Source organism: Cryptomeria japonica, chromosome 2 (genome assembly GCF_030272615.1).
Source record: "Cryptomeria japonica chromosome 2, Sugi_1.0, whole genome shotgun sequence".
Taxonomy (NCBI): domain Eukaryota; kingdom Viridiplantae; phylum Streptophyta; class Pinopsida; order Cupressales; family Cupressaceae; genus Cryptomeria; species Cryptomeria japonica.
Window position 1 is genome coordinate 613282956 of NC_081406.1, and position 13924 is coordinate 613296879.

The window sequence follows — 13924 nt, forward strand, 5'->3', positions numbered from 1 at the left end:
TTTTGCTGAGAAAAATCCTCTACCACCAATCTTTCTTTATGCATTTCATTGGATCCATTAAATTTAGATTTAGATTTGTAGCTCCATTTCAACCCAAAAACATTTTTTTAGGTGAAAAATCAACAAGCTCCCACATTGCATTCTTTTCAATAGAAGTAATTTATCCATTCATGACTTTGATCCATACTTCTTATTTGTTGCATCTTCAAATTTATCCATTCATGACTTTGATCCATACTTCTTGTTTGTTGCATCTTCAAATTGTCTTTGTTCAACTTGAATATGAGAAAAAAAAGTAAAGTTTGCAATTGAATCAAATCTAATAGTTTCTAAATTTGTTTAAGAATTTTAAGGCCTAGATGGATAAGGTGGTGAGCTTGATGGAGGCAATGCACTAGGATTTGAACTACTACTTGTCAAGAGAAGAAGATGAAACATCTAGTTCCAAATCAATAACTATTTTCCTTTCCTTGTTCAAAATTTCATTTCATTGCCAAGCTTTATTTTCAACAAGGATAACATCTATTACTAATAATTGACCTTTCACTCATTGCATTATATAATTGTTAATACTTGATCTCCTTAATATAGCCAATGAAAATATCTTTCTCGCTTTTATCATCAAACTTTTGCCCTTTTTGTTTAGTTATGTGAGCATAAGAAATGCATACCAAAAACCATAAGGTGGTTACACTAGGTTTTATAACATGTCTCATAAGGTTTCATATGTGTGACTCTTTTTGGGCATCTATTCAACAAATAGGCAAGATGTAGCAACATCTTCAAATAAAAAGGTATTTGGTAGACCCTTGGCTTTAAGCATGCTTTTAGCCATTTACAAAATGGGTTAATTTTTGCATTGGATAGCTCCATTTTGTTGAGAAGTATAGCTAGAATTCAATTTCTTTTATATTACAACTTTTTACAAAAATCTTGAAATTCATTAAAGGTGAATTCTCCCCTTCTATTTGAATGCAAGATTTTGATAGGATAAGTAATTTTATTCTCCACTAGCCTTAAATGATTAAGATTTTGCAAGGTATTTGATGAAATAGACCCAAGTCCTACTAAAACCATCCAAAAAAAAAAAAAGAGAAATCTTCTATTTTTATTAAGAGACAATGTTTGTATTGGACCACAAATACTACTATGTACCAAATCAAGTGGTAGTTTCTCTCTCCAATTTCTTCATATTGGGAAGGAATCTCAATGTTGTTTTCTAACAATGCAATGTTCACAAACCTAATCATCTTGTGAGATAAGTGGTATCCCTCTTATTGTTTTCTTTTAAGAGAGAAACATACTTCTAAAACTTAAATGTCCTATTTGGTATGCCACAACCAAGATTGATCCTTATAATTAGTTCTAAGAACTTGAGTTTCAATGTATGCTAATCTTAAAGGGAATAACATATTCTGCAATGTGCCAAACTTTGCCACTATTTAATTGTTTTTGTTTTTATCATAAATAACACATTCACTATTTTCAAATATGATAGAATATCCTTTTTCAATAAGTTGTGTTATTTTCGATAAATTATATGCTAATCAAGGTACATTTAAGACATCACAAATATACCTTTTCTCATAGTATTTTATTTTGACTACAATGGTCCCCTTACCTATATCTGCTTCCTTATCTTTACCATGCTACACTCAGTGTTTTTCATTAGCTCATTCATATTTATAAAAATATTTTTATTTCCTATCATATAACCATTTTCAAGAAGACATATATTGTTTGACCCTTCCTTTCTAGAATTGCATGCAAAAAATTAATTGTTTTCATGTACTTTTCCTTCAAATCAATTTCTACATTATTTTTTTCCAACACTCTCATTCATAATAACTATTTTTTTGTAGTATTAGCTTTGTACATTTGATTTTTCATAATTTTATTTCTCCTTTGATTATCATTAGAATTTATTCATCTATAATAACCTCTACCTTGTCCATTACTAGCTTCTTTATTGAAATTTTTATTTTGTACTCTTCCTCTAGCCTTGTTAAACCCTTATCAGATGCCTCTTCTAATAGAAGGCTTAAGGTTTTTGACTCAATGACCACTACAATAGGATCATATTTGGGAGGGAGACATCTTAGATCTTTTATCATAATGTTCTAATTAGTTAAATTTTATTCATAATATTTGATTTGGTTAACCAAACTCATGACATGAGTAAAGAGCTCCACATGGTTAAAAATATTTCATGACCAGATTTTCAAAATATCTTATTAGCATCTAAAGTTTAATTGTTTTCACTTTGTCAATTCCCTAATATGAATTTTGTAAAAAACCCTAGGATTTTTTAAACTTTTAAGTTGCAAAATTTCATATAAAAATTGTATCATGTATAGCCTATTAGATGATGATCAAGACTTTTGAATTTTTTTCACTATTTTCCTTTAAGTAGTATCCATGTGTCCAAGTCAAGACCACAAGAGCTTGAGCATCTATTTGTTGTATATAATCAATTTTCTACAAAATTTCGTAAACCTTGAGAAATAAAAAGGATTTTCATTTTTATACTACAAAATTCATAAGTTTCATCTTTGAATATAGATATTTGAGGTTGGGTTAAATTTTAACTAGTACTAGCTTCCATCATAATAAATGTTTAACTAGGTTGCCTCTTTAATTCTATCTTCTCTAGAAAATTCCACCACACAAATTTTTCACTTTTCTACTAAGACTAATTTCATTCCCAATTTTGACTTGTGAGTTGCTGATGCAACCATAACTGGTAAACCCTCAAAAGAGAACTGGCCGGCTTATGCAACAAGAGTAACACAACGAAAGAAACAAGAAAACATACCAAGATTACAGAAACGGATCATATTATTGTCTTAGAACCAACCGGTTATCATCACACAACCATCATAGAACATTTGGTAGTCAACCGGTTACATGCAGGCTACAAGCCAAATATAATCCATATGGAACTCTCAGAGTCAACCAAATCACTAATTATGAATCTAAATCTTTCTTCTGATTTCTACTTCTTCTCTCTTACAAATGATTACATAATACCCTATATATACCCTCTAGAATATATCTGCGTCGGCTACAAAAGATTACATTTACCAATGTAGGAAAATGAAACGTGTAACTAGGTCGGCCTTAAGAATGAAAGAAATTCTTCTTGAAAATAACAACCAAGAAGTGTGGGTCAGCAGGAAGGTCGGCCACATGCCAAAGAACATTGGACAAGACCCCAAATAGATCCACACGCTAAGAAACCGCTCCAGAAATGAAGGAAAACCAATCGGTAAGCACAAGAACTGTCTTGGAACCTAGAAACAGTCAACCGGGAGCGATAACTAGTCGGAAAAGAATCCAAATGGACCAAAAATATGGAATTAATTACATAAACCAGCCTAGAGACTGAAAATAGGATCTGCAATGAAAAGAAAGCAACTACTGGCACCTACCGACAGGAACACAGAAAACTGCACACTGAACTAAACAAGAACTTAAACTGAAAGGAAACATTTTTGGTTGATGCAAGATTTCTCATAGACTGGGGATGCTCCTGCATCAATTGCCCTTATAATAAATCTTAGAGACTCTCATACAATTGTTGGCTTTAAAAAATAATTCAATTGTAAAAATATAACTTCTCTAATATAAATATTTAATTAAAAGTAGAATATTTTATGCAATAAAATTGTTGACACCATATTAAAACAAATATTATAGTTGTTACAATGATAAAAAATATTTTTTGAATTAATTAATATATACATTTTTCCCTCTCTTTATATATATATGATAACATCAACTAATATAGAAAATACTTTCTTCTCAAAGAGTGTTTTTTTATATATACTTTAAAGTATTGTTGTCTAGAATGACATTTATTTTTCTAAACAAAAAGATACTAGGTAGATACATGAAAAAGTAAATTGAGAAAAATGATCTCTATCCAATTAAATAAACATACGAGGAACATCCCTCAATAAGATGACTAGAAAAACTATTTTGAAAGGAAGAAAAATGATTTTGGAGGCTTGATTAATACATTAGCCCAACATTGAAATTTGATGGCCACCCCTGTCTATCATATGATTTTTTTATGATAGCTTAGTCATTCTAATGCCTTTCATTTTACATTTTAAGAAAAATATTAAGTGTTGATATTTTTAAAAATTTGTGAATAGTTAATATAAATTTTTTTATATTTAAATATTTTTATCAATTTAATCAATGATACATATCAAATATGAAAAAATATTTTTTATTTTTAATTAATCAATGTGCAAATAATTTTGTTATTAATTTAAAGTTCCATGATCTTTCTCTAGTCCACCTATACATTTCTCAAATGGTAGCTTGTTTCTTTCTCTTTGAAGACATATTTTTGAAGCACCTAAACAAAAACAAATACATTAATTATGTATAAAATATTATTTTGCAATAAGATATTGAATTAAAACAAGAAGGGAGACAACTTGAAGAGTAGAAGTTGTGCATAGAGAAGAAAAATAGGTTGAGAGAAAGACAAGATTTACAAAAATTGCAAATGCAAGATAGAGAAAGGCTGGAGTAAAATAAATTTAGGAAATATGATAATTAAAGAAAGCTGCTCACCTACATCCAAAAAAAAAAAGTACTTACAAAATAAATACCTTAAGTTTCATAGATACAAAATAAATAGTGAAGTTACAGTAAAATAAATACTTTAAGCTTCACAAATTGAAGCTACAGTAAAATAAATACTTTTAAGCTTCACATATTGAAATTGAACTACAATAAAATAAATACTTTAAGCTTCACAGAATTCGTTTCTTAAAAAGAAATGAAAATCCAATTTTATTGAGAAATAAAAATAATTAAACTTACAAAATAATTACCTTAAGCTTCATAGATTGAAGCTACAATAAACTAAATACTTTAAGCTTCATGAAAAATAAATTTATATATTTATAATAAACCTTGTAAAATAATATATATCAATATTATAAACTATAATAATATATTATATATATCATCTATTATAAATTTGTACGGTTATTAGTAATTTTAAGTGTCGTATATACAATTTTTGAAAAAAATGATTAGTTGTCATATATGATCTAAAAGTGCAAAAAAGGTCATATAGACCGTCAAAGGCCCACATTAGCCTACAAGAGCCTCTTCAACATTTAGTGCGCATAAATAAATAAAAAGAATGTACAATCTAAATAGATGAATGTTTGTTAGATATAATAAGATATAAAACATTGTCAATGTAGGGGTCATATAGACCGTCAAAGGCCTGCATTAGCCTACAAGAGCCTCTTCAACATTTAGCACGCATAAAAATATAAAAAGAATGTGCAATCTAAATAGATGAATGCTTGTTAGAATGTAATAAGATATAAAACATTGTCAACATAAATTCATGCAATAACGTATAGAAGGAGGAGAAGGAGGAGCTGTTAAAAAAGATAGATATTATACTATTTTCAAACAATTATAAATAAAAGATAGATGTTATACTATTTCCAAACAATTATAAAAAATATTAAAAAAAAAAAAAGTATATACAAAGGGCAACTTACATAACACACGTGTGAACCATAACAATAAATGGTGGAGGAAGCTATGTGTCATTTAGTAATTTCTTTACGGTTTTTTTAGACAATTGATGGCTTCTAGCTACTTATTCAATAATGTCAATGATGCTTAAATGAAAACATGTAAAGGAATTATGGATCACAGCGTTATAAGGATTGACCCCCTATTCGTAGAGTTGGAGCATAATAGCATATCAGTGAGGATCATATAGAATATAATAGTTGAATAATGATCATACTAGAAATTAAAGTAGGATTCTTCCAAAATAGAAAATACTAAAGCTCATGATTGGCAACAATTGGATTGTATTTTTTTGGCCACTTGCTCAACCACTAAATGTAGATTAATAATGTTCTCTTGCATGGTTAAATATTTTTAAATACAAGGTGATCATGTATTTAAGTCATTTAAAGAATCATATAGAGGAAAAAAACATACCTACCTGAATTATTTTAGGTAAATGAATTAAATTCTTATGAATATTGTTTTTAAAAGATAGATGGGTTGGGATTGGATGTATTAAAATATTTGTAAAATTAAAATAACAAAATACATAATTTGGAATTTAGATAGTAGGGTATTTAATATATAATGTTTAATTTTTTTTTAATATTGTTAAAAATATTGATGTTTGTTAAATTAATGGTTAAGAATTATAAAATGATTATTTATCTATTTTATTTATTGAAGGTCTATTTTGATTTCTACATTTGTTTTTATGTCTAAAATTTGTAATCATTGATTGGTGGTATTTAGAATACCTTTGAGAAATTTTCTTAATAAGGATTTATTCTTTTTTAATCAAATCCCTTTGATACCAATTTAACAATTTCTAGAAATGATAAAAATAGCAAATAATTATGCACAAGCTCCTAAATGTTGATGCAAGCAAATAATGTAGTATTGACACTATGATAATTACGTTCTTAATGATGATACAAGTAAGAATGAAAGCTTCTAGAGGATTCAAATGAACTAGGGTTCCAGTCCTTGATACAACTCCCAAAGAGCACACTTGAAATGTATTATGTGTAACTCAATACACAATGGTCAATTAGAAATTGGAGTTAACTCAAACCTAAAATTTTAAGATTGGAATTTGAACTAGTTAAGTCAATTTTTATATTAAGGTTCAAGACAAGTCTCGTGGAATGAATGTATATGGAATCAACTTAGAATCAAGTCATCTGTCACCTTTTATGTAGAATTTGTACTTGTATGCTAGTCACTACATAAAAATAGCACATAGACCAAACCTAACCTAAATCTATATGTACTTGTTAGCATTGATCCTTTTTTATCCGCACATCACTAAAGTTTAGATCCATGACTTACGGAAATAATCCCATTCGCTTGATTGAATAGTGATAATTCTCTCTGATTTCCTCATTGTGGTCACATGTTTTGAAATCATTTGCATGATTGAAGAGCAATATTTATTCATGACCACCCAAGTTCAAATCCATGATTTATAGAAGTGATCCCCTTTGCTTGACTAAAGAGCAACATCATTTTTTCTACTCTTATTGATCATGGCAAAAATCCCTCAAAACTAGGTCATACAATAGACTAGCAAAAATATTCATTAATACCACCAATCTTCATAGATACCAAGAATATCACATAGATTAATGCATCTCGAGCAAAATGAAGAAAATGAGTCCATAAATAACACAACTGAACTTGTGGATACAAGACAAGTACATTCCATAGATAAAAAATAGGGAAGACTAAGATTTTGTAACCACCATATAGACACACATTTTCTTTCCTCATTTACATTTTCCTCTAAATTTCACCTTCAATTTCTTCTTATTGAATACACATATATAATATAATATTGAGAAGTGATCACTAAACAACCTTATAAACGTTTCTTTTGAAAATCAAAATCGTTTAAATTATATTATCCAATGATTAATTTTACAATTATATACTATATTCTATGAAATATACTCTAAATTCTTTGGAATGAATTTGCATCCTACATATTTGAAATTTTAAATTGTATCGATAGATCTTTGGTTTATTAGTGACGTTGAATGGTTTTAAATAAGTCTATAAAGAATCACATCTTGCTCAATGTAAAAATTGAATACCATAACAAATTAAATCAAAATAATAGATAAATAATTTCGAAAAATAAACACCCGATTAAATAATTTCGAAAAATAAACACCCTTTAATCTTTATCCCTCAACCGAAAAGAATATTCCTATATAAAACAACAAATTGGTATTAAATCCTAAAATAAAAATCTGAATTGCTAATAATAACACACTCACGCAAAGATACGGTCGACAACCTACCGTATTTGATACTTCGTTAACATAAATAAAGAAATCCCCTCGAGTAATTATATCAGCATTTTCCCCGGTTTACACCCGCAGCGGAAGAGAAGAGAAGAAAGAGATTGTGTGGAAGAAAATGGTGAAAGTTGCGAGGAAGCGCAAGACCAGGAATCGAGTTTCTCCGCCACCACAGAAACGCACAAAAGTTGAGCCAAGGAAGCAGAAGAAGCAAACGAAGAGAAACGTTTCCTCTGGCTCAACCGCTTTGCTTCACAAAGGCGCTGGATCAGCATCCTTAATTCACCGCAGAAACTCGGCTTTCTCTTGTAACACACTTCCCTCCACTTCACACTCCACTCTCCTTCAGCAGCCATGTGAAAAAATTTCATGCCAGGAAAACCTCCACTCAAATATCTATCCAGAGCCCGAATTCTTTTCGGAAAATAAACCTATTGAGGCTAAATTTGCCTCTTCCGAGAATTCTTGCTTGGAAAGGGAACCGGCACCTGCCATTTCTGAACAATTCTCGTCTTCAAGGAACAATATTTTGACAGAAAACTGCTTTAGACAAAATGTCATCTATCCAGATCAGTTCTCGCCTTCTGAGCCTCCAAAGGAAAGGAAATTTAAGAATTCTGTGCAAAGTTCGGTGTATCCGGGGGAATTATCGTTCACCGAATCTGTATTTGATCCAGAGATTGAAACGGCCCTGTCTAAGCTTGACCATTGTGAAGCGGCATTTCCTTCTCCTTGTGCATTTTCTGACGCAACGCCTGATCTTCCATATTACTACTCAGATTATGAGGTACATCCGATTAGTCCATTTTTCAGCGCGAGTACCGATGATTTACTGGACTCTGCTGCACATTCTTCAGTGCTTACCTGTTCTTCTTTAATAACTGAGTATGAGGAGAAATTTTTGTCTTGGAAAGACTTTGCTTATGCTAACTTACCGGAGCTTTCGTTTAGCATAACGGATCTTTCAGAATCCCGTACTGGAAATGACAATAACGAGGTTACAAACTTTTCAAACCTTTAATTTATATTTATTTATTTCGAATTGTTATGTGAATGTTAAAGGAACACAGGTCATAAATTTTGTTGAGCCTACATATCTTTTCTGCAAATTGACGTTCAGACTTATTAAGCTCTGCAAAAAATAGATCGCCAGAAATTAAGATATTTTGAAAATTGTTGCAGAAATATGGATAAAAATGGCTGCAGGAAAGCTAAAGAGGCGAAATTTGTCAAAGTTTATAAATATTTCTGTTTTAATATTTAACTGTTTAAGCTATACTTTATTCCATGAGCTTTGCAGGATTTCGAACTTGGTGATGACGAAGATGAGAAAACTTTTCAGAAATTTAGAGCAAAAGAAGGAAGACAAGCACTGTTTTGGGATAATATGTGGAATTATCTCGACTCGAACCTCTCCGATGCCATTGGACAACAGCGTCTTGTTATGATTAACTGGATTATGGAGGTTCTGCATTTTATTTGTCGGATATTTCACAAAAAATCTTTATTTTCTCAAAAGACGAGAGAAATAACTGAATCATGGAGTTATTACATATAATATGTGGAACAGTTCGGCAAATTCTTTGAATTCGAAAAAATAACAAGAATTGGCTTGATATGAACACAGCACACGGCGTCGAATCAGCTTCAGTGGGAAACATTATTCTTAGGCGCAAATTTAATGGATAGATTCCTTTCCAAGGGAACGTTTCCAAGCGACAACCGTCTGCTGCAGGTCCTGGGAATCGCCTGCATGACACTTGCCATCAGACTCGAAGAAAAGCAACCTTATAATTGGTATTAAATAATATCATCCAAGCCTTTATTTTTTCTAGATTCAAATATTTCTTCCAAAAGGAAAATATTTAACCTCTGTACTTTGCCTCTTAGTATAAAGCAGGAAACTTTCAAGATCGCAAACAATTTTTTCAAGCGACGGGAAGTCGTTGCAATGGAATATCTTCTTCTCAAAGGATTAAATTACCGATGCTACACACCCACGATTGCTAATTTTCTGTGGTATGTTCATCTTTAATATCATTCTTCAGGCATTAGCCGCATTATTACGGAGAGCGCACAGCTGTAACAGCTCGGGTATTTATGCACAGGTATTATTTGAAAGCTGCGAGAGGAGATGTGGAGCTTGAGACGACGGCCAAATACTTGGCATGCATGTCCTTAGTAGATCGTCAGCTGCTCCGCTTTTGGCCGTCAACTATAGCTTCATCTTTAGTCATTCTCGCCTGTCAGATGCTTGATCGAAAAGATTCATACAAATTGGTAATCGAGGTACTTCTATTAATCTAATATTCCTTTTCTAGATTTACTTAAATTTCTGAACAGTCATATCCACAAGCTTATTGTACGTCATTTTTAATTTTGATTATGTAAGTTTTCTTTGATGTTCGATTCAAATTTGAATGTTTGATTTTTTTTTTCTGGATGATTGTTGATTTTTAATTTTGATTGTTTAAGTTTTTTTGATGTTCGATTCAAATTTGAATGTTTGATTTTTTTTTTTCTGAATGATTGTTGATGAAATTTGAATTTTTTAATTAATTTTGATTGTGTAAGTTTTCTTTGATGTTTGATTCAAATTTGAATTTTTGAATTTTGTTTTTTTCTGGATGATTGTTGATGAAATTTGAATTTTATAATTGATGATGAAACATAAAATTAGACTCAAAAGAATAAAAAATATAGCATCAAAATAAAAAATTATGTACAATAATATTATGGATCATGTGAAAATCATATGCAATATCCACGAACTGTCTATTTAATTTGTTTTAATGTGGACGCTTATCAGAAATGTAGGAAGGATGATGATGAAGATTTGAAAGACTGCGTCGAGGTATTCAAATTGACAAATATATTGCAGACGATAAATCATGTTTTACACTAATTCGAATTTGTGACGCCTAATTACAATGTTTGTATGCAGAGATTGGAATGGTTGCTGGAGAACGTGTGGTAGTAGATAGTTATGAGAAGAATAAATCGTTGTTTATCTTAGAAGATTTTCCTCGGACTCGCCATCCAGACTTTGCTTTACAGTCTTATTGTACTCGTGTAAAAACAACAAATTTCCGGGGAGGCCCCATTTCTGCTGTGTTTTCTGTGAAAACGTAGTTCGGAATAAATTTGATTGCATTAACGATTAAGATTTTCTTTTCTTTTAGTAAGTGTCAATATTTTATATAATTGATCTTACAAGATTTCCCCACTGATATTTTAATTGCTTACAAAAAAATATGTTTTTAAAAAAGCGCATCCTCACTGAGAAAACTAACCTATATTTACTGTCGGTGGCCATATAGCTAAACAAGATGGTAAATGCGAATTAGAAGAGAAATTTTAGATAGTAGATTTGATAATGCAATTAAAATGATGTGAAGTATGATACTTATATGATCTTGGATAAGTTTTTTTTTTTTTTAATTGAGTGATATTATTTCATAACTTATAATTTTTATTCTCTTATCTAGTATATGGATATTTTTGGTATTTTTTATTAAATATTTTATTGTTAAATTAAATTTTAAATTAGTAATTACACAAATTTTGAACTTGTATTATTTCTTAATACAATTATTTTAGCATATATACAAAAATAATCTCCTTTTTCATTCAAAGAAGGACATTTATGTGCAGTGTGGTACATTTTTACATTTATTTTAGCATATATACAAATTATTAGTTTTATTTTTCATTAAAACACGACATCTATGTGGGATTTGCTTTTTCTGAAATTTTTTCTATTGACGTGACTAGAGATTATTATTTTTTCATAATAGACTTACATACATACATATATACATACATATACATATACATCTACATCGACATCTACATCTACATCTACATATACATATTATAAGTTTTGGAAAGTTAATACTAAAGGCTACATATTTTATAAAATAATATTTATATATGACTTCGTTTCATCCTTCAATACATTAAACAAAATTTATTTTCTTGTTTGCATTTTGATAAGTGTGGATGATACTTTGTCTAAATTTTTATTTATGTTTGGGGTGTTCTATCCAAACATTTTAATTATGTAATTTTTGAGTCTATTTTTATTGATATATGAAACATGAGCTTTTAAAGATTATTCTAAGGAAAGTTATATAATTTGATATATTACAAAATAACCATCTATTTGATAAATTTATCAAGATTATTGATTCCTAAAATAATTCTATATTTTATACCTATAATTAAATTACTTAAATATAATAAAGATCGTATATAAATTATTTATAGCACATTACTATGATAAATTGAATGAAAAGACAAATATAGCGACATCCGTACCTTTGTATAACATGTTAATAACCTTAAGACTACAAGATTTAAGATTTTTAATGAACAATTAGTTGTATATGCAGTGTTAATTTTAGCCACTACTTTTGTTATTGATGTAAAAGGTTATATAGACCAACAATAACATGTAGATTATCCCAAATTCGATCCATGATGATTCATTTTAAGCGTTCTTATGACTTGACACATAGTCGTTGAAATGAGAGAAAATGCTCATGTCTTTTGTTACTCAAGTGTTTTGTCAGTCAAGTGTGATGGCTATGCACCTTTTGCCCTCGCAGTTGAAAAGTCAAGGTGGGGGAATGTGCACAGGTTAGCGGGGATCGGTGAGAACATACCCTACGCCCCCATGGGTATGGTGAGCTATCATTAGAATACCTTCCAATTATGCAGGGAAGAGCAATGTGGACTCAACCAGATGATGAATTTTAAAGTGCAATGAGCTACCACATGACAATGTGGGCCCGACCATAAATGAAAAAATGATTAAAAATCTGCCAAGTGTTATGTGGGCTAGGTAAGAGCTTAAGAGGATTGAGACCCTGCGTCCTTGCACTAGATGTAATGTCATCCAATGATGACTTGCAAGATGACAGGGGGGTTAATAAGGACCCCACAGTCCCGTAATGAAACCATTGTGGGTCCTAACAAGCCTACGAGATTACGGAGCTTAAAAAGAAGGTTTGACCACTATTGATCGAATGAATGAATGAATGATTTCAATGACATCCATGAGACTAAACAATCTATGGGACTAAAGAAACCATCTTTAATTTCTCTTGAAACTCTTTTCCATGTCGGATCTCCTACTATTAATCTTAATTAGTAGGTTGGTTGTCTGATTAATCATATCTTCTTCAAATAGCGGATGCATGTTGTCAACCATCAAACAATCTTCGTATTGATTACGAAAATCCTCATAAGTCGTACATTCCATGATGAAATGTGTTAGAAACTAGGATATTAGGATACTAATAATTATAAACAAGATATAAAATAAATGAAATAAGAAACATACATGCATAAATATAGACATCACACAAGATATACATGGGGAAAACCCTTTTGTTAGGATAACCGATGAATAACTGAGAGGGGGGAGGGGGTGAATCAGTTGTTAACAGATTATAACTTTTAATCCACAATACAACCTTAAACAAATCAAGAACCAGTAAAGCACATACAGATGCTGGTAGGAACATACACCAGTAAACAATACAACTTAACAATTAACAAGATAATCAGTGCAAAGCAACCATACCACATAACACCATGATTTGTACATGGAAAACACAAAAAGGAAAAAACCACGGTGGGAAGCCTACCCACAGTCAGATGATACTTTTGCAGAAAGTATGTGTTATAATGAGGGGCTTGCACTTGCAGGAAGACACACTACCTAGAGCGTACAACTCATTACAAAAGACTATCACTGACTACAGAGAGGCTACAACCATCTCAAGATAAATGGACAACAATCCAATAGAGTGAACTGCTAGAAATAGCATCTACCATGCCTGATTACAATGTTGGTTAAGCTCAATGCCGAAGGACTAAATCCTCTTCTGAATCCAATTCGATCACCAATGATCAACCAACTCCTCTGCCTGAATGATATTGCAATATTCGTATATTACATTCCTTCACCATGACTTTCCCAATAACCATAATATGCTACAAAGAGTTTCTACCTCTTATTTATACAAACCCTAAGGCCTAAACCAATT

At 30.7% G+C, this 13924-nt stretch overlaps 1 protein-coding gene across 1 annotated transcript; it reads left to right on the forward strand.

The window, feature by feature from the left end:
- Positions 1-7900: 7900 nt before the first annotated feature.
- Positions 7901-11095, forward strand: LOC131064288 (cyclin-SDS-like). The gene is made up of 7 exons (XM_057998388.2): positions 7901-8865; positions 9169-9333; positions 9496-9665; positions 9759-9887; positions 9977-10157; positions 10678-10722; positions 10813-11095. Exons 1-7 carry the CDS (start codon positions 7987-7989, stop codon positions 10843-10845), a joined length of 1602 nt encoding a protein of 533 aa, XP_057854371.2. The 5' UTR covers positions 7901-7986; the 3' UTR covers positions 10846-11095.
- Positions 11096-13924: the final 2829 nt, after the last annotated feature.

Excerpts from the sequence above, each read along its gene's own strand:
- LOC131064288 (XM_057998388.2), top strand. The coding sequence starts at position 7,987 with ATGGTGAAAGTTGCGAGGAAGCGCAAGACCAGGAATCGAGTTTCTCCG. Across the intron at positions 8,866-9,168 it reads CTGGAAATGACAATAACGAG|GATTTCGAACTTGGTGATGA; the intron begins GTTACAAACTTT and ends TGAGCTTTGCAG. Across the intron at positions 10,723-10,812 it reads ATTTGAAAGACTGCGTCGAG|AGATTGGAATGGTTGCTGGA; the intron begins GTATTCAAATTG and ends GTTTGTATGCAG.